The sequence below is a fragment of the Oryx dammah genome, unplaced genomic scaffold (assembly GCF_014754425.2).
Source record: "Oryx dammah isolate SB20612 unplaced genomic scaffold, SCBI_Odam_1.1 HiC_scaffold_25, whole genome shotgun sequence".
NCBI lineage: Eukaryota > Metazoa > Chordata > Mammalia > Artiodactyla > Bovidae > Oryx > Oryx dammah.
Genome location: NW_024070209.1, coordinates 90,052,168 through 90,073,835, shown reverse-complemented (window position 1 = coordinate 90,073,835; position 21,668 = coordinate 90,052,168). Strand labels below are relative to the sequence as shown.

The 21,668-nt window shown below is 47.8% G+C and overlaps 1 protein-coding gene across 1 annotated transcript; it reads left to right on the top strand.

Moving 5' to 3' along the window:
* Positions 1–12,981: 12,981 nt before the first annotated feature.
* On the top strand, positions 12,982–21,426 carry SOX11 (SRY-box transcription factor 11). The gene has a single exon (XM_040225026.1). It carries the CDS (start codon positions 13,046–13,048, stop codon positions 14,414–14,416), a length of 1,371 nt encoding a protein of 456 aa, XP_040080960.1. The 5' UTR covers positions 12,982–13,045; the 3' UTR covers positions 14,417–21,426.
* Positions 21,427–21,668: the final 242 nt, after the last annotated feature.

Sequence of the window (21,668 nt, the reverse complement as noted above, 5' to 3'; positions counted from 1 at the left end):
CGGGTGTACATGCATTCCCAAACATGAACCCCCCTCCCACCCCCCTCCCCACAATTGATTTTAATTGATTTTAAAAGCTATGTTTACACTATCAGTTCAGTTCAGTTCAGTTCAGTCACTCAGTAGTGTCCGACTCTTTGCGACCCCATGAATCACAGCACGCCAGGCCTCCCTGTCCATCACCAACTCCCGGAGCTCACTCCGACTCATGTCCATCGAGTCAGTGATGCCATCCAGCCATCTCATTCTCGGTCATCCCCTTCTCCTCCTGCCCCCAATCTCTCCCAGCATCAGAGTCTTTTCCAATGACTCAACTCTTCCCATGAGGTGGCCAAAGTACTGGACTTTCAGCTTTAGCATCATTCCTTCCAAAGAAATCCCAGGGCTGATCTTTATCAGAATGGACTGGTTGGATCTCCTTGCAGTCCAAGGGACTCTCAAGAGTCTTCTCCAACACCACAGTTCAAAAGCATCAATTCTTCGGCACTCAGCTTTCTTCACAGTCCAACTCTCACATCCATACATGACCACAGGAAAAACCATAGCCTTGACTAGACAGACCTTAGTCGGCAAAGTAATGTCTCTGCTTTTCAATATGCTATCTAGTTTGGTCATAACTTTTCTTCCAAGGAGTAAGCATCTTTTAATTTCATGGCTGCAGTCACCATCTGCTGTGATCTTGTAGCCCCCCAAAATAAAGTCTGCCACTGTTTCCACTGTTTCTCCATCTATTTCCCATGAAGGAATGGGACTGGATGCCATGATCTTCATTTTCTGAATGTTGAGCTTTAAGCCAACTTTTTCACTCTCCTCTTTCACTTTCATCAAGAGGCTTTTTAGTTCCTCTTCACTTTCTGCCATTAGAGTGGTGTCATCTGCATATCTGAGGTTATTGATATTTCTCCCAGCAATCTTGATTCCAGCTTGTGTTTCTTCCAGTCCAGCCTTTCTCATGATGTACTCTGCATATAAGTTAAATAAGCAGGGTGACAATATACAGCCTTGACGCACTCCTTTTCCTATTTGGAACCAGTCTGTTGTTCCATGTCCAGTTCTAACTGTTGCTTCCTGACCTGCAAACAGGTTTCTCAAGAGGCAGGTCAGGTGGTCTGGTATTCCCATCTCTCTCAGAATTTTCCACAGTTTATTGTGATCCACACAGTCAAAGGCTTTGGCATAGTCAATAAAGCAGAAATAGATGTTTTTCTGGAACTCTCTTGCTTTTTCCATGATCCAGCAGATGTTGGCAATTTGATCTCTGGTTCCCCTGCCTTTTCTAAAACCAGTTTGAACATCAGGAAGTTCACGGTTCGCATATTGTTGAAGCCTGGCTTGGAGAATTTTGAGCATTATTCTACTAGCGTGTGAGATGAGTGCAATTGTGTGGTAGTTTGAGCATTCTTTGGCATTGTCTTTCTTTGGGATTGGAATGAAAAATGACTTTTTCCAGTCCTGTGGCCACTGCTGAGTTTTCCAAATTTGCTGGCATATTGGGGGCAGCATTTTCACAGCATCATCTTTCAGGATTTGAAACGGCTCCACTGGAATTCCATCACCTCCACTAGCTGTGTTAGTAGTGATGCTTTCTAAGGCCCACTTGACTTCACCTTCCAGGATGTCTGGCTCTAGATGAGTGATCACACCATCATGATTATCTGGGTCATGAAGATCTTTTTTGTACAGTTCTTCTGTGTATTCTTGCCACCTCTTCTTAATATCTTCTGCTTCTGTTAGGTCCATACCATTTCTGTCCTTTATCAAGCCCATCTTTGCATGAAATGTTCCCTTGTTATCTCTAATTTTCTTGAAGAGATCTCTAGTCTTCCCCATTCTGTTGTTTTCCTCTATTTCTTTGCATTGATCGCTGAAGAAGGCTTTCTTATCTCTTCTTGCTACTCTTTGGAACTCTGCATTCAGATGCTTATATCTTTCCTTTTCTCCTTTGCTTTGTTTACACTATACTGTTGTCTATTAAGTGTGCAATAACGTTGTGTCTAAAAAAAAGTGCTGTTCATTGTTCAGTCGCTCAGTCAGGTCTGACTCTTTTCCACCCCAAGGACTGCAGCACGCCAGGCTTCCCCATCCATCACCAACTTCTGGAGCTTGCTCAAACTCATGTCCATTGAGTCAGTGATACCATCCAACCATCTCATCCTCTGTTTTCCCCTTCTTCTCCCACCTTCAATCTTTCCCAGCATCAGGGTCTTTTCCAATGAGTTGGTTCTCACATCAGGTGGCCAAAGTATTGGAGCTTCAGCTTCAGTGTCAGTCCTTCCAATGAATATTCAAGATTGATTTCCTTTAGGATTGACTGGTTTGATCTCCTTGCAGTCCAAGGGACTCTCAAGAGTCTTCTCTAGCACCACAGTTCAAAAGCATCAAGTCTTCGATGCTCAGTCTTCTATGCTCAGTCTTCTTTATGGGCAGACCTTAATTGAAAAATAAAGCTGCTGGGAAAATGGCACTGATAGATGAGCTCCATGCAGGACTGCTACAAACCTTCAGTTTGTGAAAAACACAATTAATCTGTGAAGTGCAATAAAACAAGGATAGGCCCGTATGCATTACTTTTAAATGAAAGAAGAAAAAAACAATAAATACCATAAAGTACTGGAGTCACAATGAAGTGAGCATATTTAAAATACAATGAGTCTGCAAGTATCAGAAACGTGATTTAAGAGAATAAAACCCAAATAATGTCCCCTGGTTTATGAATTCTGTGAGAATGATGAGCTTAGTCATGTATAAACTATTAAGTGGTAAGAAGCAGGCAGGAAGTCATCCAGTCTGAGTTGTCCGGTGCATGAGGAACCAATATCCAGGGTGGTGCCAACTGGCCTGGAGGTCACACAGTTCATCACTGCCAGTGATGGAGAGGCAGCTCCCCCTGATCCGGGATGCAGCTCCCATGCTTGGCCCCCACAGGTGTCTCTCCAAAGGAAGGGGATATGCAAGTCCTCTCTGCCCATCCTCCACCACCCCTGCCAGGAGACACCCTCTATTCCATTTCTGCAGCAGACAGCTCCGGTGATGATGAGCACAGGCAGGTGGGTTCCTGAAAGCACTTTTCAAGGAGAAGGACTAAAGCCATCCCCTCCAGTTGTCTCACTCCATTTCTTGTCTGTGCTATGATTATCGAAAATTTGTACTGCCTGCAGCTCTGCCTATCCCATGTGTGTATGTTAGTCGCTCAGTCGGATCTGACTCTTTGCAACCCCATGAATTGTAGCCCACCAGGCTCCTCTGTCCATGGAATTTTCCAGGCAAGAATACTGGAGTGGGTTGCCATTCCTTTCTCCAAGGGATCGTCCCAACCCAGACATTGAACCCGTGTCTCCTGCCACTGCAGGCGGATTCTTTATCATCTGAGCCACCAGGGAAGCCTGCCTGTATCACGGAGATCACACCAGCACTATGAACATTTCAAGGCCAAAGAAAAGAATCTCAGCTACAGCTAAGGAAAAAAGATGAGACAGAAAAGGAGAGAGAGGGACTGTGAGAGAGACAGAGAGCACGCAGCAGTGCCTGGAGAGCCAGTGAGACAGAGAGAGCAATCTATTCAGCAAGGGCCAGAAAAGAAAACAGCCAGAGACGCCCGAGTGCAGGAGTCAATTAAGGAAAGATTTAGCTGATTACAGGGCTCGTGGAGGGAGGGAGATCCGCGCAGGCCACAGCTAAGTTGCATAGTCAGAGAGAGTCATGCTGCACTTCCCCTCACCACATCCAGACTGGAGAACAGAGGTGTGGCATCTGACACAACTGATGGTCTCCTCTTCCCAGTCGGCCCCTGCAGGCATCTCCCTCCGCAGCGGCACCAGCCGCATCCTGGAAATGGACAGGATGCTTACCTGCAAGACAGCCATTGGCTCTGTCCCTTCCCCCAGGGAGACATCACCAAAAGTAATGACACAGCTTAGCTCTGGACACGGATGTTTTCTCTAAGACAAGATTAAGGCACGTCACCCAAGGCAGTACTCATGTGTGAAGAAATCAGATTGGAGGAATTTTAAAACAGTCCTTTCAACATTATCCATCCATTGTATTTTTTTTTTATACTTTATTTTACACTCCTATAAACATGTGCACATACAACCATATACATCACCTTCCTGAGGATGAAAGACAAGGATGCTGATACAAAAGGGAGTGGAGTCAGTCTAGGAAAGTAGCAGAGGGCAGACAGTGGTCCTGTCTCCTCTCCTTTCAGACCCCAACTCCAGGCAGGCACTCAGGCGTGTGTGCAGCGCTTCTATCTCTCTCTTTTGTTCAGACCGTAAAGGATCAGCATAATGTGCAGAAGCCATCTTCCTGCCCCCTCCCCACCTCTGTGTTTCCCTTCCTGGAGCTCCATGTCTGCAGCTGGAGAAGGCCCGCCACGGAGAGGAGTCAGTGTAACAGGGCAGTTTTGCTGACACTAAAAACACGTGCTTTTAGGAAACAGTTATTCACCTTCTTTATAAAATCCCTGGGGTACCCAGTTGAATGCCTTTTCCAGAGCAGGTTCTCGAAAAAGAAAGAAAAACAGTTGGATTAATATACTTTAAATGAAAATAAATTTGTTTAAATTGCCAAAGAAATCAAGTTCTAGCAAATGTCTGGTTAATAGGACCCGTGCAAACATGTGAAAATACTTTATCTGGAACCACAAACATCCCTCCCGTAGTTAAGAGTCACTTGTATTTGTGCAGTGTGCTGAGTTGCGGTGTAAAAAGTATTTCGTACAGCAGGTCCTTGTCCAGATCCAACTGGAAGCCACTGCCCTGCGCTGACCACCCTAGCACTTCTCTGTGATCATGTTAACTGTGAAACAGATGAAGCTGGAGAGGCAGAAGGAGAAGACACTCACAGGCCTTAGTAGAATCGCAGAGGGGAGGGGACTTCGCTCAAGGGGGAGGGGACTTCGCTCAAGGGGGAGGGGACTTCGCTCAAGGTGGAGGGGACTTCGCTCAAGCGTGAAGGGCTTCCTGCACATGGAGTTGGGAAAGTCCTGTGTCCAAGTTTTGTGCCAGAAGGAAAGGCCTGGCTGCAGTGCAGGAACAGGGGGGCCGGGGGTTTGGAGTCTGTGATAAAGTTCCACTGGAGTGTGGAGAAGAGCCGACACATGCCCAGTGATGGGAGAAAATGCGCACGATGGAATAGATTCAGAAGAGATTTAGAGTGAAAACCGAGCTTACCAGTGTATGTGAACACGTACGAAAACTCATCCACTCAGTGGACATTCATAGGATAACATTCCAGGAACTCTTTCAGACACTGGAGCACAAAATATTAGAATAATCACCATAATAACACTAAGGGCACAGGCTCTGTTCTAACAAGACTCTTGTGTTTGATAATCACAACACTTCTGTAAGGTGGCTACTATTATCCCATTTCATAAATGAGGAAACTGAAGTCCCGGAGGGGTGAAGTAACTTAGTTAAAAAACACTCTCAAGTGAATGAGAAGACAAGCCACAGACTTGGGGGAAATGTCTGCAAAAGACACGTGACAAACGATTGTTGTCTGAGACATACAAAGCACTCTTAAAACTCAACGGTAAGAAAATGAACAACCTGATTCAACAATGAGCATGAGCTCTGAAAGGACACCTCATTGGAGAAGACATCCTGATGTTAATTAAGCATCTGAAAAATTGCTCCATATCATATGTCATCAGTTCAGTCAGTTCAGTCGCTCAGTCGTGTCTGACTCCTTGCGACCCCATAGACTACAGCACGCCAGGCTTCTCTGTCCATCATCTACTCCCGGAGTTTGCTCAAACTCATGTCCATTGAGTCGGTGATGCCATCCAACCATCTCATCCTCTGTCATCCCCTTCTCCATCTGCTTTTAATCTTTCCCAGCATCAGGGTCTTTTCCAATGAGTCAGTTCTTCACATCAGGTGGCCAAAGTATTGTAGTTTCAACTTCAGCATCAGTCCTTCCAATGAACACCCAGGACTGATTTTCTTTAGGATTGACTGATTTGATCTCCTTGCAGTCCAAGGGATTCTCAAGAGTCTTCTCCAGCATCACAGTTCAAAAGCATCAGTTCTTCGGCACTCAGCTTTCTTTATGGTCCAACTCTCACATCATACAGGACTACTGGAAAAACCATAGCTTTGACTAGATGGACCTTTGTTGGCCAAGTAATGTCTCTGCTTTTTAATATGCTGTTTAGGTTTGTCATAGCTTTTCTTCCAAGGAGCAAGCATCTTTTAATTTCATGGCTGTAGTCATCATCTTCAGTGATTTTGGATCCCAAGAAAATAAAGTCTGTCACCGTTTCCATTGTTTCCCCATCTATTTGCCGTGAAGTGATTGGACCAGATGTCATCAGATAAACGCAAATTAAAACAACAACGAGATACCACCACACACCTATGAGATCTGTTAAAATCCAAAACACTGACAACATCAAATGCTGGTGAGGATGTGGAGAAACAGCAACTCTCATTCATGGCTCATGGGAATGCAAAATGGTAGCCGTTTTAAACATATTCTTACTATTTGATCCAGCAGTCATGACCACTGGCATTTACTCAAAAGAATCAAAGACTTATGTCCACACAAACCTCTTTGGAAACTTTTGTGTGCAAGCTTGATAAATTGCTTCATTTGTGTCTGACTCTTTGCAACCCTATGGACTGTAGCCTGCCAGGCTCCTCTGTCCATGGGATTCTCCAGGCAAGAATATTGCTCTCCTCTGGGAGATCTTCCCAACCCAGGGACTGAACGTGCATCTCCTCCATCTCTTGCATTGTAGGCAGATTCTTTACCACTGAGCCACCAGGGAAGCCCCTATGAATTTTTATATCAGTTTTAGTCATAATTACCAAAACTTGGAAGCAACCAAGATAACCTTAAGTAAGTGAATGGATAAATACACTGTGGTACATCCATACCATGAAATATTTAGTCACAAATAAAAAGGAATAAGCTGTCAAGTCATGAAAAGACATGGAGGAACTTCATATGCCTGTCACTAAAAAGAGTCCACTCTGAAATGGAAATGGTTACCTACCATATGATTCCAACTATAAGATATTCTGGAAAACAAAAACTATGAAACCAGTAAAAAGACGGCAGTTGCCAGGGGCTGGAGGGAGGAGAATGAGGAAGGTTTTTACAGTGAAACTTCTGCAAGATAATGTAATATGGATACATGTCATTATCTCTTTGTTAAACCCTAAGGAAATATGACTCCAAGAGCAAACTCTAATGTAAACTGTATTTCAGGTGATTGTAATGTGTCAGGGCAGGTCCATCATTTTATCTGGTGGGGGATGTCCATAGTAGGGGAGGCTGTGCATGTGTGGGGACACGGAATATTGGGGAATCCTTTGTACTCTCCACTCTATTTTGCTGTAAAGCTAAAACTGCTCTCAAAAAATAGTCTATTAAAAAAAATAATACACAGCTCCTATGATTAATAAAAAAGATATTAATTTCAAAAGCAGTTTATATAATTCTTTTGCTATTATTAAATAAAACTCAGGGAACTACATGATGAGATCCATCAGTTTAAAAAAATATGCTGGAACCAGAATATTCCATCCAAGACAGAATATTCTGAGCATTAGCTCTCAAAAAGTCAGTGTTTTATAAACTCCAAAAGCATAGTCCTAATAGGTGAATTTGGTGGGTTTTAGCCAACATTGCTCAAAGAAATAGCCTGAACTAAGGAGACAGAATGATTTGACATCAATAGTTGATATTGACACCTTGGTTTCTGTAAGATATGTACTGGCCACGATGTAAAATCCAGTTTTGTAAGTTTCAGAGTTCCCGTCCTATGCCAACCTGGCCGGGACTGCTCCTGCTTTAATGGAGCGTACTCTCTGGCTGGGTGATTCAGGGAATAAACAAGTGAGAATGCAAGAAAATCTTAACTTTAGAGGTGTGATGCGCCAAGCAGGGTATTGACAAGTCCTTGGCAGCCTGTTTCCTGGGTGAGGGGCACTGCACCTGAGGTCTGAATGTTGTGAATGCCCTCCACATGCAGAAATCTGGTGATGGAAAAGTTTCAGGTGGGTAGGACAATGCCAGGGCAAAGCGTCATGAGAAGAATGAGGTGATTTGGAGAGGGAGGCAGGAGTCCGATCATGCTGACTTGTGGAATTCTTTGAGACAGAAGTTGTCACCTTATAAAGACCTCAGTATTTAAGTAAGTGTATCTAGTAATGATGGAGAAGGCAATGGCACCCCACTCCAGGATTCTCACCTGGCAAGTCCCATGGACTGAAGAGCCTAGTAGGCTGCAGTCCATGGGGTCGCTAAGAGTCACACACGACTGAGCGACTTATGAGATGGTGTCCACATTCTATTTTAGTGAATGTGTATGTCCTAGCAACCAACATTCTACCAGGGGCTTCCTTTGTGGCTCAGGTGGTAAAGAATCCGCCTGCAATGCAGGAGGCCTGGGTTAGATCCCTCAGTTGGGAAGTTCTCCTGGAGAAGGGAACAGCTACCTACTCCAGTATTCTTGCCTGGAGAATTCCATGGACAGAGGAGTCTGTTGGGCTATTGTCCATAGGGTCGCAAAGAGTCGGACACGACTGAGAGACTAAACATGATGTTGGGGTAAGTTTCACCAAGGTAGGAAATATATGAAAAGCGGAAGAGCAGAGTGTGTGTGTGTGTGTGTGTGTATGTGTGTGCACGCGCGCGTGCGTGCGCACACCTGGAAATTAGGGTGAGTTCAATTTATACCCAGCTTCCCAGGTGGCACTAGTGGTAAAGAATCAGCCTGCCAATGCAGGAGACATAAGAGATGTGGGTTTGATCCCTGGGTTGGTAAGATTCCCCTGGAGGGAATGTTTGAATGCCAATGGGAATGGCAACCCATTCTAGTACCCTTGCCTGGAGAGTCCCATGGACAGAGGAGCCTGGTGGGCTATGGTCCCTGGGATGGCACAGAATCTGACAGGACTGAAGTGACTTCGTGCGCTCACACACACCATGTCAGAGGGAAAAACAAAAGGGAGGCCCCGTAAATGGAAGATATTCAGATCCAAACTCAGGATCTAAGTCTGATGTAGATGAATCAGAAGAGCCAAGGACTCCTGTGCACTTGCATACACCATGTCTGAGGGACAAGCAAAAGGGAGGCCCCGTAAATGGAAGATATTCAGATCCAAACTCAGGATTTAAGTCTGATGTAGATGAATCAGAAGAGCCAAGGACTCACCTTGGGAGAGCAGGTCCAGGCAGAGAAGGGAAGAGCCGTTCTGCACAGCGTGCTCTCAGCAATGGAGACAGGCATGGAGTGGAATACGTCTAAAAATGGCATGTTCCTTTCAGTCAGTTGGGTATTCACGCAGTGATATTTTTAGTGTGTTATTTACTTAGCAAAATGTTTCTTCTTCAAAGGAAAGAGGAACATGTCATATTCGTCCTAATTGCGTTTTTGTTATGTGGAGAGATTCTGTAGCATACTTTACCCTCTTAAACAGCAATTCTTATACATTTTTCGATCAAGATGCAATAACCACAGAAAATCATCATTTGTAGCTCTGATGATCAAAAATAAATCTTAAGTCTCTGAGCATTAAGTATATACCCAGCAATGTTTATTCTTAGTAAGAAGATTGCATCCCTCACTTCTAAACAAGTGCATACATAGGTGGATGTACAAACAAATAGGACATGCATATTCACTATTAAAAGAGAACACAGATGCATCTAATCCTGAGGTAAATTCATTGTTTTTAAAAAATAGCAGATACATTTCCATTTAACCAAATTAGACTTCCAAGAGGTGTATCATTAGAGAAGGCCACAGTTTTTGTTAGCCTAAAATTCTTCTAAATACTTGGGTACTGCTGGCGTTGCAAACCTCCATTTTTCATGAGTAAATACTCTTCCTATGAGAAATGTACGAGTCTCAAACATGTTCCCATTTCTTTTTTTTTAATGATATACTTATTTAAGAAACAAACAGAAAGCATAGAGAGAAGTTATTTAATTTTCTTTTCTTTTCCTAGATCCTAGTCCTCAGTAAATTAGCTAACATTGAACGTGTAGGGTGGATCCATGTTACAAAACAGCAATCTAGTTAATCCTCCTGAAAACTGTCTTGCCTTGCCTATGGCAGGGAGGGCGAAATCTGCTCTTCCACATTCCTGTGCACACCAGCAACGCCCCCCTCCCCATGTCTGTTTACTGAAAGACTCCTCAAATCACAGGGCTTTCTCTCACCCACTCATCTCTACTTATTGTTCCCAGTCCTCTTTGCCTAATAACCAACCCCCTTCCTCAAGCTTTATCTTCCCCCAAAATGGCCATCTTTGCACAGAAATTACACTTCTTATTTGAAAAAGTAAATTTTACATTTCCTCTAAGAAGATCACCACACTGTGAGAATAAATCCTATTATTTTACAGCCCTCATATAATTCTCATTCTAAGATAAAACCTAATTTTAAAAAATTGAAAAAAAAAAAGATGCTTTAAGAATATGAATGCAGCTTACTTGTATATTCCCAAGGATAGATTTTAGGAGTCTCTGTAACAAAGGCAAAGAGAAACGAGAAAATAAAAGCCCAAAGTGTTTTCACGTAAAATATTAAGTAAGAAGTTAAACCTGATTTTTTGTTATTTAGTGGAAAATGTACATAAATATTGAATTTGCAAAGATTTTTCAAATTCATTCTCTTTCTAAAATGCTAGGTGCCTTCCTAATTTGCCTGAAAATATTGCAAGGAGCTAAATTATTTCAAGCCCTTCAGCTAAAGTGTGGGGTTGCAGCCGGGGTAGGGCCGCCACCCAGTCCACCCCACCCTCCTGTGGTGCTCCCAACGACTGGAATAGCTGGGAAACCTGTGAGGCTAGAGAAACACAAGATGCAGTGAGGGGGGCGGGGAGATGAATTTCCACACACTGCTTTGGGTTTCAGACGTCTCCAGATTTCAGGTTAACCCATAAGAGAGACTGTCAATTCTTTCGGTCCCTCTGGCCCTTTAAAAAATAAACTGCCAGTTTTATTGGCCTGAATATCACAAGTATTTGATGCAATGTTTTTTTTTTTTTTTTCTTTAGGATGGACGAAGGGGGGAGGGTATGGCCACGATGATTAAAAAAAAAAAGCATCTGTGAAAAAAATGGTACCCTGTTACTAAAGACGTCAGACAAGCTGCAGTGCTTAGGTAATGCAGTCTTTTTCTCGCAAACAGAGCACCTGAAAGGAAGCAGGTTTGGCTAATTTTACTAGTCCTAAGCAGCTGACTTTTCTTGTGAAATCCTCAGGGCGGTATCTCGGGAACTGTTCAAAGTTGCCAGCTCCCAACGCCTGGAGGCTGTGGAGACCGGGATGACGACAGAGACTGGAAAAGAAGCGGCGGTGTCCTCTTAATTGCCCCCAGAATATCCAGGGATGGTTAACAGGAACCAAACAAACATACACACACAAAGAAACACGGCTTCGGAAGGAGCGGCGCGAGACAGACGGGGCGCGGGGCTGGGACATCAACTTGGCCTGCACGCCGTGTTCCGGTCCTCCGGGCGGTCGGTCCCACCTTTCCATGTGAAAAGAGGGAATATTTCGACTTGAAACTTGGGGTGCTCCCGTTTTCTCTTGGGTCTGGGTTGTTCAGCTACACTAGCGAGTGATCCAGAAGGCGCGCTAGCTCCTTGCTCGATTTCAGGACAAGGCTGCTCTGGGGAGGCGGGGGGACCCTGGGGGGTAGGGGGGCGAGACAGGGGGGAGGGGACAAAGGAAGGGGGGAGGGGACAAAGGAAGGGGAGATGGGAGGGCGCCGGGCGCGCTGCAGGGCTGAGACGCAGCTATGCGTCCGGATCGTGTTTGGAACCAGCCCGGGGAAGGGGCCCGATCGCCGGCCAAAGGACCGGCCGGGCCGAGCCCCACGGACCGTTACTCCGGCCTCCATTGGGGGCCGGGGCGCAGAGGGGCCCGGCGCCGCCAAACGCACACCGTGCGGCGCGTCCCATCGCGGGGAGGAGGGGAGACAGCCGCGGAAAAACGGCCAAACTGAAAGCGCCAACCGGGGCGGGGGGCTCCCGCCGGTCGGGCTTTTTAGGGATGTCTCGGCCTTGGAGAAAAGGAGAGAAAGGAGGGGAGCGCCCACGTGCCCGGGAAAGGCGGTTGTGTCCAAGCGCCACCTGCCGTCGGCCGGGGGGCTCGGCGGGCTCCCCGCGCCCCTCGGGGGAGCAGCAGCAGCGGCGCCCACCCTCCCCCTCCTCCACCCTCCACCCCCGGGGGCCCGACCGCCGATCCTCGCCCCTGCCCCCGCCCGCTCGGGCTGTGCGCGTGCCCGGGCGTGCGCCCGCAGGGAGGGAGCGCGCCTGGCCGGCTCACCCCGACCGGCCTCCGGGGTGGGTGGGTGGTGGGGGACTGGGCACAAAGGGGCGCCGGGCCCCTCCCCGGACCCGGTGTGGTCGGTTCGCTCCGACGCTGGGACTGGCTCGGTTCGGCCCTCCCGCGGGGACGGGCGCGGCTCCCGAGCGTACCGGGGAGAGGGGCGCCTCGGTGCACACACACGAATTTTTTTTTTTTTTTTTAAGAACACTTTTCGAGACCTGCCTCCTCTTCCCCCTCCCCCACCCCATCTTTGCAGCCCGGGGGCGGGGACGGGGCGGGGCTGCCGAGTTAATCAAGGCTGCGGGGCGGAGCCGGCCCCGGCCATTGGCTGGCCCGCGGGGTGACGTCACCCCGATGACACCCTGATAACTAGTTGGGAGAGAGCCCTCAACTTTTTGCAGAAGGAGCGCGCGCGCGCCTGGGAGTTGCGTGGGGTCCGGCGCTCGCGGCGGGAGCCAGGAGCCGGAGAGAGAGAGGGGGTCCCCCGGGCTGCTCCGACCACCGCCGCCGCCGCCGCCTCCTCTCGCGTCGCGGGCCGCAGCTGCCCCGCGCGCGGGCGACCCCGAGTCGCCGCAGCCACTGTGTGCAGACTGGAAGGGGGGGCGGGGGGGGGGGGGGGAGCCGCGGACGCGGGGTGCCCAGGACTTTGCAACTTGCCCGGGAAGGTGGAGGGCCGAGCGGGGGAGGGGGAGCCCCGCAGGAGACCGAGCGGCCCGGGTGGGAGCGCCCAGCCCCGCCGCGGATCATGGTGCAGCAGGCCGAGAGCTTGGAAGCGGAGAGCAACCTGCCCCGGGAGGCGCTGGACACGGAGGAGGGCGAATTCATGGCTTGCAGCCCGGTGGCCCTGGACGAGAGCGACCCGGACTGGTGCAAGACGGCGTCGGGCCACATCAAGCGGCCTATGAACGCGTTCATGGTGTGGTCCAAGATAGAGCGCAGGAAGATCATGGAGCAGTCGCCGGACATGCACAACGCCGAGATCTCCAAGAGGTTGGGCAAGCGCTGGAAAATGCTGAAGGACAGCGAGAAGATCCCGTTCATCCGGGAGGCGGAGCGGCTGCGGCTCAAGCACATGGCCGACTACCCCGACTACAAGTACCGGCCCCGGAAAAAGCCCAAGATGGACCCGTCGGCCAAGCCCAGCGCGGGCCAGAGCCCGGAGAAGAGCGCGGCGGGCGGCGGCGGCGGCGGGAGCGCGGGCGCGGGCGCGGGCGGCGGCGCCAAGACCTCCAAGGGCTCGAGCAAGAAATGCGGCAAGCTCAAGGCCCCCGCGGCCCCGGCGGCCGGCGGCGCCAAGGCGGGCGCGGGCAAGGCGGCGCAGCCCGGGGACGGCGGCGGCGGCGGCGCGGGCGACGACTACGTGCTGGGCAGCCTGCGCGTGAGCGGCGCGGGCAAGACGGTCAAGTGCGTATTCCTGGACGACGACGAGGACGAAGAGGACGACGAGGACGAGCTGCAACTGCGGATCAAGCAGGAGGCGGACGAGGACGACGACGAGCCGCCGCCGCACGCGCAGCTCCTGCAGCCGCCGGGCCAGCAGCCGCCGCCGCCGCCGCTGCTGAGACGCTACAGCGTCGCGAAAGTGCCCGCCAGCCCCACGTTGAGCAGCGCGGCCGAGTCCCCCGAGGGCGCGAGCCTGTACGACGAGGTGCGGGCCGGCGCGGCCTCGGGCGCGGGGGGCGGCAGCCGCCTCTACTACAGCTTCAAGAACATCACCAAGCAACACCCGCCGCCGCTGGCGCAGCCCGCGCTCTCGCCCGCGTCCGCGCGCTCCGTGTCCACCTCCTCTTCGTCCTCCTCGTCCAGCGGCGGCGGCGGTGGCGGCGGCAGCAGCAGCAGCAGCAGCAGCGGCGGCGAGGACGCCGACGACCTGATGTTCGACCTGAGCTTGAATTTCTCCCAAAGTGCGCACGGCGCCGGCGACCAACAGCTGGGGGGCGGCGCGGCGGCCGGGAACCTGTCCCTGTCGCTGGTGGATAAGGATTTGGATTCGTTCAGCGAGGGCAGCCTGGGCTCCCACTTCGAGTTCCCCGACTACTGCACGCCCGAGCTGAGCGAGATGATCGCGGGGGACTGGCTGGAGGCGAACTTCTCCGACCTGGTGTTCACGTATTGAGAGGAGGGGTGGGGTGGGGGCGCCCCGTTCTCGCTCTTTTTTCTCTGGCGGGTGCAGAGCAGGGTTCCTTGGGAGGAAGTCGTGGTGGTCGTGATGATGCTGATGATGATACAAGGTTTTGGTTTCGACGGTGATGGCGGTAGGGTGGAGGGGCGAGAAGAAGATGCTGATGTTGATATGATGTCGTGACACAAAGAAATTGGAAAGATGCTGAAAATTTTGGTGGAGTTAAAGTGAAATGAGTAGTTTTTGAAACATTTTTCCTGTCCTTTTTTTGTCCTCCCCCCCCAACCTCCTCTCCCTTCTTGATCGTGTCTCAAGGTAGTTGCATACCTAGTCTGGAGTTGTGATCCCCACCCCCCCAAATGTGTTTTTGTAATTACTGTTTCTTTTTTTCCCTGAAATTCGCGATGGCAACAAAGGCGGAGGGGACGGGGCGGGGGAGGGCAACGAGGACCCGCTCCGGAAGGCGCTGTTTGAAGCTTGTTGGTCTTTGAAGTCTGGAAGACGCCTGCAGAGGACCCTTTGGCAGCACAACTGGGGAGTTGGTTGGAGATTTATTTTATTTTATTTTATTTTTTTCTTAAGAGATCTTAAGAACTGGTGAATTTTTTTTTTAAAAAAATAACAAACACAAAAACAAAAAAGGGACCATGGCAAAATTTTTTAATTTAATTTTATTTTTTTGGAGGGAGAAAACTGATGTCTTCTATGCATCCGATTCTTAACAAAACTGCAGGGAGCTTGAAAAAATGCAGACTGTACAAACGCTTACAAAAAAAAAAAACTGTGAACTGACTTAAGATCAGAGTTTACTTTTCAGATCAAATTGTTTATGGTTTTACAAATGTGATTTCTACTTGCCAACTTTTTTTTGGTAACTTGTTCCCTTATACCTCCTTGATTGAATACCAGGCAGCCTAGACCTCAGTACAAAAGGTATTGAAACATTTTTGATACATAACAGACCTCAGTCTTTTTTAAAAATTAATATATTTTCAGGCGTATTTTTGTACAGTGAAAAGGGAACATTCTTGCTGTGTTTTTTCAGTAAGACTTTCAGGCACTTCTTCCCTTTTGATTTCTTTTTTTCCTCTTTTTTTTTTTTTTTTTTTTTAGCATGCAAGTATGTTGGTACGTTATGTCCTGGTTTAAAAAGGATTAAAATTTTAAAATAATCCTTGCATCTAAAGGCCTTGTGGTTTAAAAAAAAAAAAAGCAAACTTTTTTTGTACAGCTATAGTAGAGATTTGTTCAATATTTGTAGGTAAAGATTTATTGAAAACGGTGATATAGACCTCAGAGCTGTTATCTTAGTTTAAAGATTGTATATGTACTGTACTATAGTAGGACTTTATGTATCTCATACGCTGTGATATGTGGATGGGGCCCCAGATGGAAGGTTTGAAACTGGATTCTCGATTTTTAGCAAAAAGAAAAAGGCACATAGTTTAAAAAGTTTCTCATTTTGTGCAATATAATCTAAATAAAGTACAGACCATCTGCGTATTTTGTAGCAAATGGTGGCAAAGCAGACTCAATGCACTGTCTACATCATTGCCTGTTTTTTTTTTTTTTTTTTTTGGTGCTGGAAGTCTGTATCTTGACAATTTTAATAAATCAGCTGGAACTGATAGAAACTCGCATCGCCCATGGTCTCTATGGAAGTCCTACTGGCGGTGGTGTTGTCGCAGGGCATTCAGAGAGGAGGCCCTTGTGCGCGCGGGTGGGAAGGTGGCCGGAGCGAATCCCATATTCTCCGGGCTTCGGCTGGAAGTGCTAAATGTCTGGCCAATTCCTCGCTTCTCTTTTTCGGTGGCTGGTTAGGCAAACCCGGGGCGGAGGATTCTTTTCTCTCGGCCTTCCTTTCACTTCCCCCTTTGCAACCCCATTTCCTTGCTCACCTCCTCCGCGAGTCCCACCCTCCTCTCCCTGCCCATCCGCACGGCGGGCGGGCGCCGCGGGCACCGGGCCGGACGGGGGTCAGCCTTTTCGGCGAGGGGCCGCGTCGGAGCTGCACTTCGCGGTAACCCGCGCCCTTTGGGTGGCCAGCGCTGGGCGCGCGCGGATGCTCGCTGTTCTCCCTCCTTAGAGGCGGGGGACAGCCGTTTCCAATTTTGAATTTTTTTTTTTTTTCTCCTTGACGCTGCATGTCCGCCTGTGAGCTGGTGGGAAGCGCTGCTACAGTTCTGGACCGCGAGCGGTGACCGGCGCTGGGGCGTGGCGGTCGGTGTTGAGTCTCTTTTCGGCGTCGCCGGGAGAGCGGGGCGCGGCGGGCCCGAGGCTGGGGAAGGAGCGCGCGGAAGGCTGGCTTAGGGCGGCGGGAGGAACGGGGCACGGCCACCGGAGAGTCTGTGCGGGAGGAGCTGGCCCAGAGCGGGGGTGGTGCGGCTGGTGCGTGTAACCAAGGGCGCCTGGGCAGCGGCCGGGGACCCCAAAGACATGGCCCCGGGTCCTAGGCGCCTGGCTTTCTCCGCGCGGACGACGCGCGCGCCTCGGCGCCGCGCCCTGGGGCCTGGAGACGCGCGAGAAGACCCGCGCCGGGGCCGCGAGGCCGCCGAGCTGCGGGGATGAGCCGGAAAGCCCGCCCGGGCCCCCGGCTCCAGGGTCGCGCGCCGGCTCCAGGGCCGTCCTGGAGATGGCCGGGGGCGGGGGGGCTCCTAGGTGGTTCGGCTCCTGCCGAGTTCTCCGTGAGGGGCACCGTTTGCCTGGCCCGTCGACTCCCGCTACCCCACTCTCGTTTCCCCAGACCCGGCCGCCTGTGTCACGGAGTCTTCGCGGCGGGCCCGGCTGGCAAGCGCCGCCCGGCACGCGCGCCCCTGGCCCTGCGCCCTTTCGGTGCCTTCGACCCGTCTTTCCCCGGGGGCCGCGCCGAGGGAGGCAGGGAGGCTGCGCGGAGGCGCGCCGAGGCCCGAGCGCCAACCTCAAGCTCTGCCTCCGAGAGAGCGGGCGCCTGCAGTAGGGGAGGTTTGCAGTGGCTCATTGAAACTAGGTGCAAAATCACCACTACTCTTGGTCACTTACTGCAATGATTTACCAAGGTTTGGTCTCCGTTTTTATTGAGATGCTGTCGAGATGAATGCTCCACGCATTGCCGGGAGCTGCTAGGCCAGGGGCGCGTGGGCACCCTTCCAGCCTGGCCTCCTTCTCCCCTGCCTCTAAGGCCCCGTCCCTGCCTGTTTGGCCTCCCCAGGCCTCCCTCCTCTTCTCGGCGAGTCTCCACCCCGGCCCCTACCCCCTGGGATGCGAAGCCAGCAAACTTTGGCCGTAGATGGACACATTTCTTTTCTGTGGCTGTTCATTTCTAGGAATCATCAGATTTCCGTAGAACACTTGGGAGGAGAAAGGGCTGAGGGTGTTAAATAACAAGGTTCTCAACATTAGAACTGGATCTCTGGAATTGTTTACCTCCCCCCCCAACCCCCCCTCCCAAATGATAAGACTGATGTAGTCGTTGGTGGGACATTTATTTTAGCCACGAGTAATTGAACCAGCGGTTTACAATTGACGCTTCTCTGTGCTGGGAATTTTACGTGGTGGCCCTCTGCTGCAGTTCTAAAACTTGTTGAAAACACAAACCCATTCATAAAATTGAGTCGATGTACTTGGAAAACCTGAAAACTTTGCATGTATTTTATGTTTCAATCATAGATGAATCGGACATTTTCTGTGGTGAGGTAGAAACTCTGCAGTAGTAACATGTAATGATTTGGCTTCAGAATGGAAAAGCATAGTCTGGATGAAAATTTTCAAAAAGCTATGTAGCCTAAGTTCTTGATAGTAAAAGAAGAAGAAGAAAAAATAGAGATCGGCGATCTAAAATTAAAAACCTGTTAGAACTCAGGACAGGCGCTTGAATGCGCTTTTAACAATATTTAAGGCTGTTTTGATGAATGCATTGTGAAATTCATTCTTAATTCTTTATTGAATGTCTAAAACATAATATAATACACAAGGTATTCTTGCCACTGGATAGTCTTCAATAAAAGTTTAATTGCATTTTTTTGGTCTCTTAAGTAAGTCTTATTTTGAACTAAGCATTGACAGAATATTTTTAAATAGTAAGGGGGGAGGGGGGAGGGATGCCTAGTGCACTGCAGCTTAGTCAGTGGGTATCCTGCTGTTTGTAAGTTGTTCACAGATTTAGGATGGCATTTTACTAAGATTTCCATCTTAAAGAACTTGAACCAGCATTCTCTTATTCTTTAAACTGTGGAAATAATCTTCCAGTTTTTACACTCTGATATGCATCCTTTTATTAAAAATATATAATGCTAATGAAGGCAGTGTATTTAAACTGTGCTTTGCAAATATGTATGTTATGAATGACTACGGTCACAGGGCAAATTATTTGTTAGATCCTTTGGGGGGAAAAATCATTAAAACCATTTTGAGCAGAGATGTTTCATTTTAATGTTAATTGAGAGGAAGTGATTTAAATATGCATGTATATAGCAGTCAGGATCACTTAGGGTTCTTTTTTTTTTTTTTCTTTGAGAAAGAAAAAGATTCAAACAGCAAGACTTGTTTTTCCCTTCTCTGGGAGTTGGAACCAGAGTCATTTGCTATTGGTACACTTTGAGAAACTTACGCTTGTTTTTCTCTTCAGAATTTAAATGACTTTTGAAAGTAATCTGAGAAATAAAGCAAATAAGTTGCTCTTTTTTAAAGTAGTCATTCAATATAAATATATTATATCAATCTTAACTTTTTTATTCTCTGATATGATTAATAATATGTATATTCTTACTTTTTCTTCTAATGGGCATATGTATCCTTGTGAACACTTTATAGAGAGGTTTTCTTGGACTCTCCCATTTATAGAATCTTTATACTCTTTTACTGTGGTCCCCTGCTTTTAACAGATTTCTGAGGCCAATATATTTGTGCTTTTTTCTTATGTAGGATGACCAGCAAAAATAGTTTACTGAGTTGTCAATTTTATCAGTAGATAAGAAACTTTCTTTATTACAGCTTCAGGGAAGATTTTTCAGGATATTTCTCAGTTATTGTAAGGGCCAAATTTTATAAAATTTCATTAGGAATGTCAGTTTCAAATACCCTTTGTATAGCCTAGGCCTGTAAGAATACCAAGACTGAGCCTTATGTATCTAACACGGGAATTCACAAGCTCCCAAAGTAACCGTCTCCATGTAATGACTCTTAGACGTGCTTTTCAGCCATCTGGCTAGTTTAATCATTGGTCCTTTCTCACTGTTCATTTATTGGATTTTTTCTGCCACACCCCCTTTCATTTGATGATCTGGCAAAGTCTGCTCTTTGATAACTCCTTTTTCTTCCCCCTTTCTGTGGAGCCCTCATTTTCAATCACAATAAAAAAGATTAAACGCAATTTCTTAAACTCAGTTCTCTTCCATTTTAGCTTGCTACTGGCTGTTTTCTTGAATCCTAACATAGCTTTTTTTTTTTCTTCCTTTTTTCACTGTAGTTATTTTTTTTAACACTACCTATATCAGCTAGCTGCCTAATTAGTTTTATCTCTTCCATGTGGATGCAGTGAGTTTTTAAGAGAATTTCACAAACAAGTAGTTTTTTAGTGAACTTAAACAGAAGTTTAAAGGAGACCTATTTTTATACTCAGTAAAAGCACAAAAGTGCAGAAAGTATACAATGGCTTACAAAGGGACACATAAGTTCATAATGTTCCATGTATAAAAGTAATAATTTTATTGGGTAGAGATACTCCGAGAAGATTCAATACCTCTGCCAGTGCACAGACAGGACTGTTTTACATGACCCGGGAACTTCTGTTGCAAATGGATCACTTCTCTGTAGAGAAAACGAACCACTAAGAGCAATATGGTCAAGTGGAGATGTGTTTTGACATGAGCGATCGGTGAATTGAGACAACCTGGATGGGCAGACGTGAGGCTTCCTTCTCAATGTTTGATCAAGCTTCTTTTACTTAGTCACATAGACGTGGATTTTCTCTGCTGTGAAAATGACGCAACAGAGCAGTATGACAAGCTGTTGGAAAATGCGTAAAAACAAAATTCACTGTAGGGTCCTTGAAGTGACTTTGACGCTGACCTTATTTTATTAGACCTATTATATTTCCTCGTTATTAAAAAAAAAGCCACTGGAAATATTGCTAATATGCAACCTAAAGAATTTTGATCAAATAGATATTGACAAAGGGCCCTCTTGACACACATTTCTTCATCCAGCTTCTATTCAGAAACACAGTGCCCTTGGATCACATCGGGCAAAACATTCTATGCCATTACCCTTAATTTCCCATTTTGTCTATTTTTACTCTTGTACATATGTGGTGGGTTTAAGAGTCTTTGGCATTTGTTCCATGACACCCTTTTCTGGAACGGACTGTTTTAGGAAGGAGCCTGCTGTTCCAATGTGGGGCTCCTAGTGGTGGTGGCGTAACAGCGCTCCCTGGAGGCCACCAGGACGGGGCCACCTGACACCCAGAGCAGTTTCCAGCAGGACGCTGCCCAAGTCTGTATTTTCAGAGCCACTCCAGGTTTGGGAGCAGGAAAGCTAAAAAGAAACCCTTTTGTTTAGAAGTCTGAGTGGTTTGCGGAGGGGGGGGAACCTTTTTTAGAGTTTGCATGCCAGCGCACGACCAGAGGCTGTGAAACAGAGGGGACTGCTCCCTGAGGCCGGGCGCTGGAGGATGTCTGATAGCACTAAGGGGAAAAGAAAATGCATGGCGAAGTCTTGTCTTCTGTACCCTGTCTAGCATGCAGTTTCGTGTGTTAAAACGGTGTATGACATTGCTGTATCAAAGTTGTAAAATTAAGCATTATTTATTGAAAACTATGTATTTTTTTGTAAAAACCTGATCACATAGAGCATATCAGTGGCTGTGCTTGGTGTTTCAATGGAACCAGCTTCTCGCCCCACCCCCTTGGTATGCAGCGCTATTGCTCAGGGTTGAAAATAGTATACCCCAATGTCTCTTTTGCAAGAGTTTTTCACAGAGGAATACATTTGTTCAAAAGACTCTAATAAAATTGTGTGATTGATCTGCACTTGTGGTTTTCATGTGGCTTTTTTCCTGTTTTGCATCTTGATAACTACTGCTGAGTTTCTAATGTGTGGTCCTCCATACTGATACCATGGACAGGCTCTGGAAAGTTCTGAGTGTCAGCCCGGAGAGGAACAGGCCCCCAGAAATGCTTTGGGCAGGTTTGAGAGCTGCTGATGTTGCGAATAAGCATGATAGTAATGTCTTGAGATTTTTAACTGGTCAACTGAGTGAGTCAAAGCATAG

Bases quoted from the DNA above. Each gene is read 5' to 3' on its own strand.
- SOX11 (XM_040225026.1), top strand. From the start codon at position 13,046: ATGGTGCAGCAGGCCGAGAGCTTGGAAGCGGAGAGCAACCTGCCCCGG.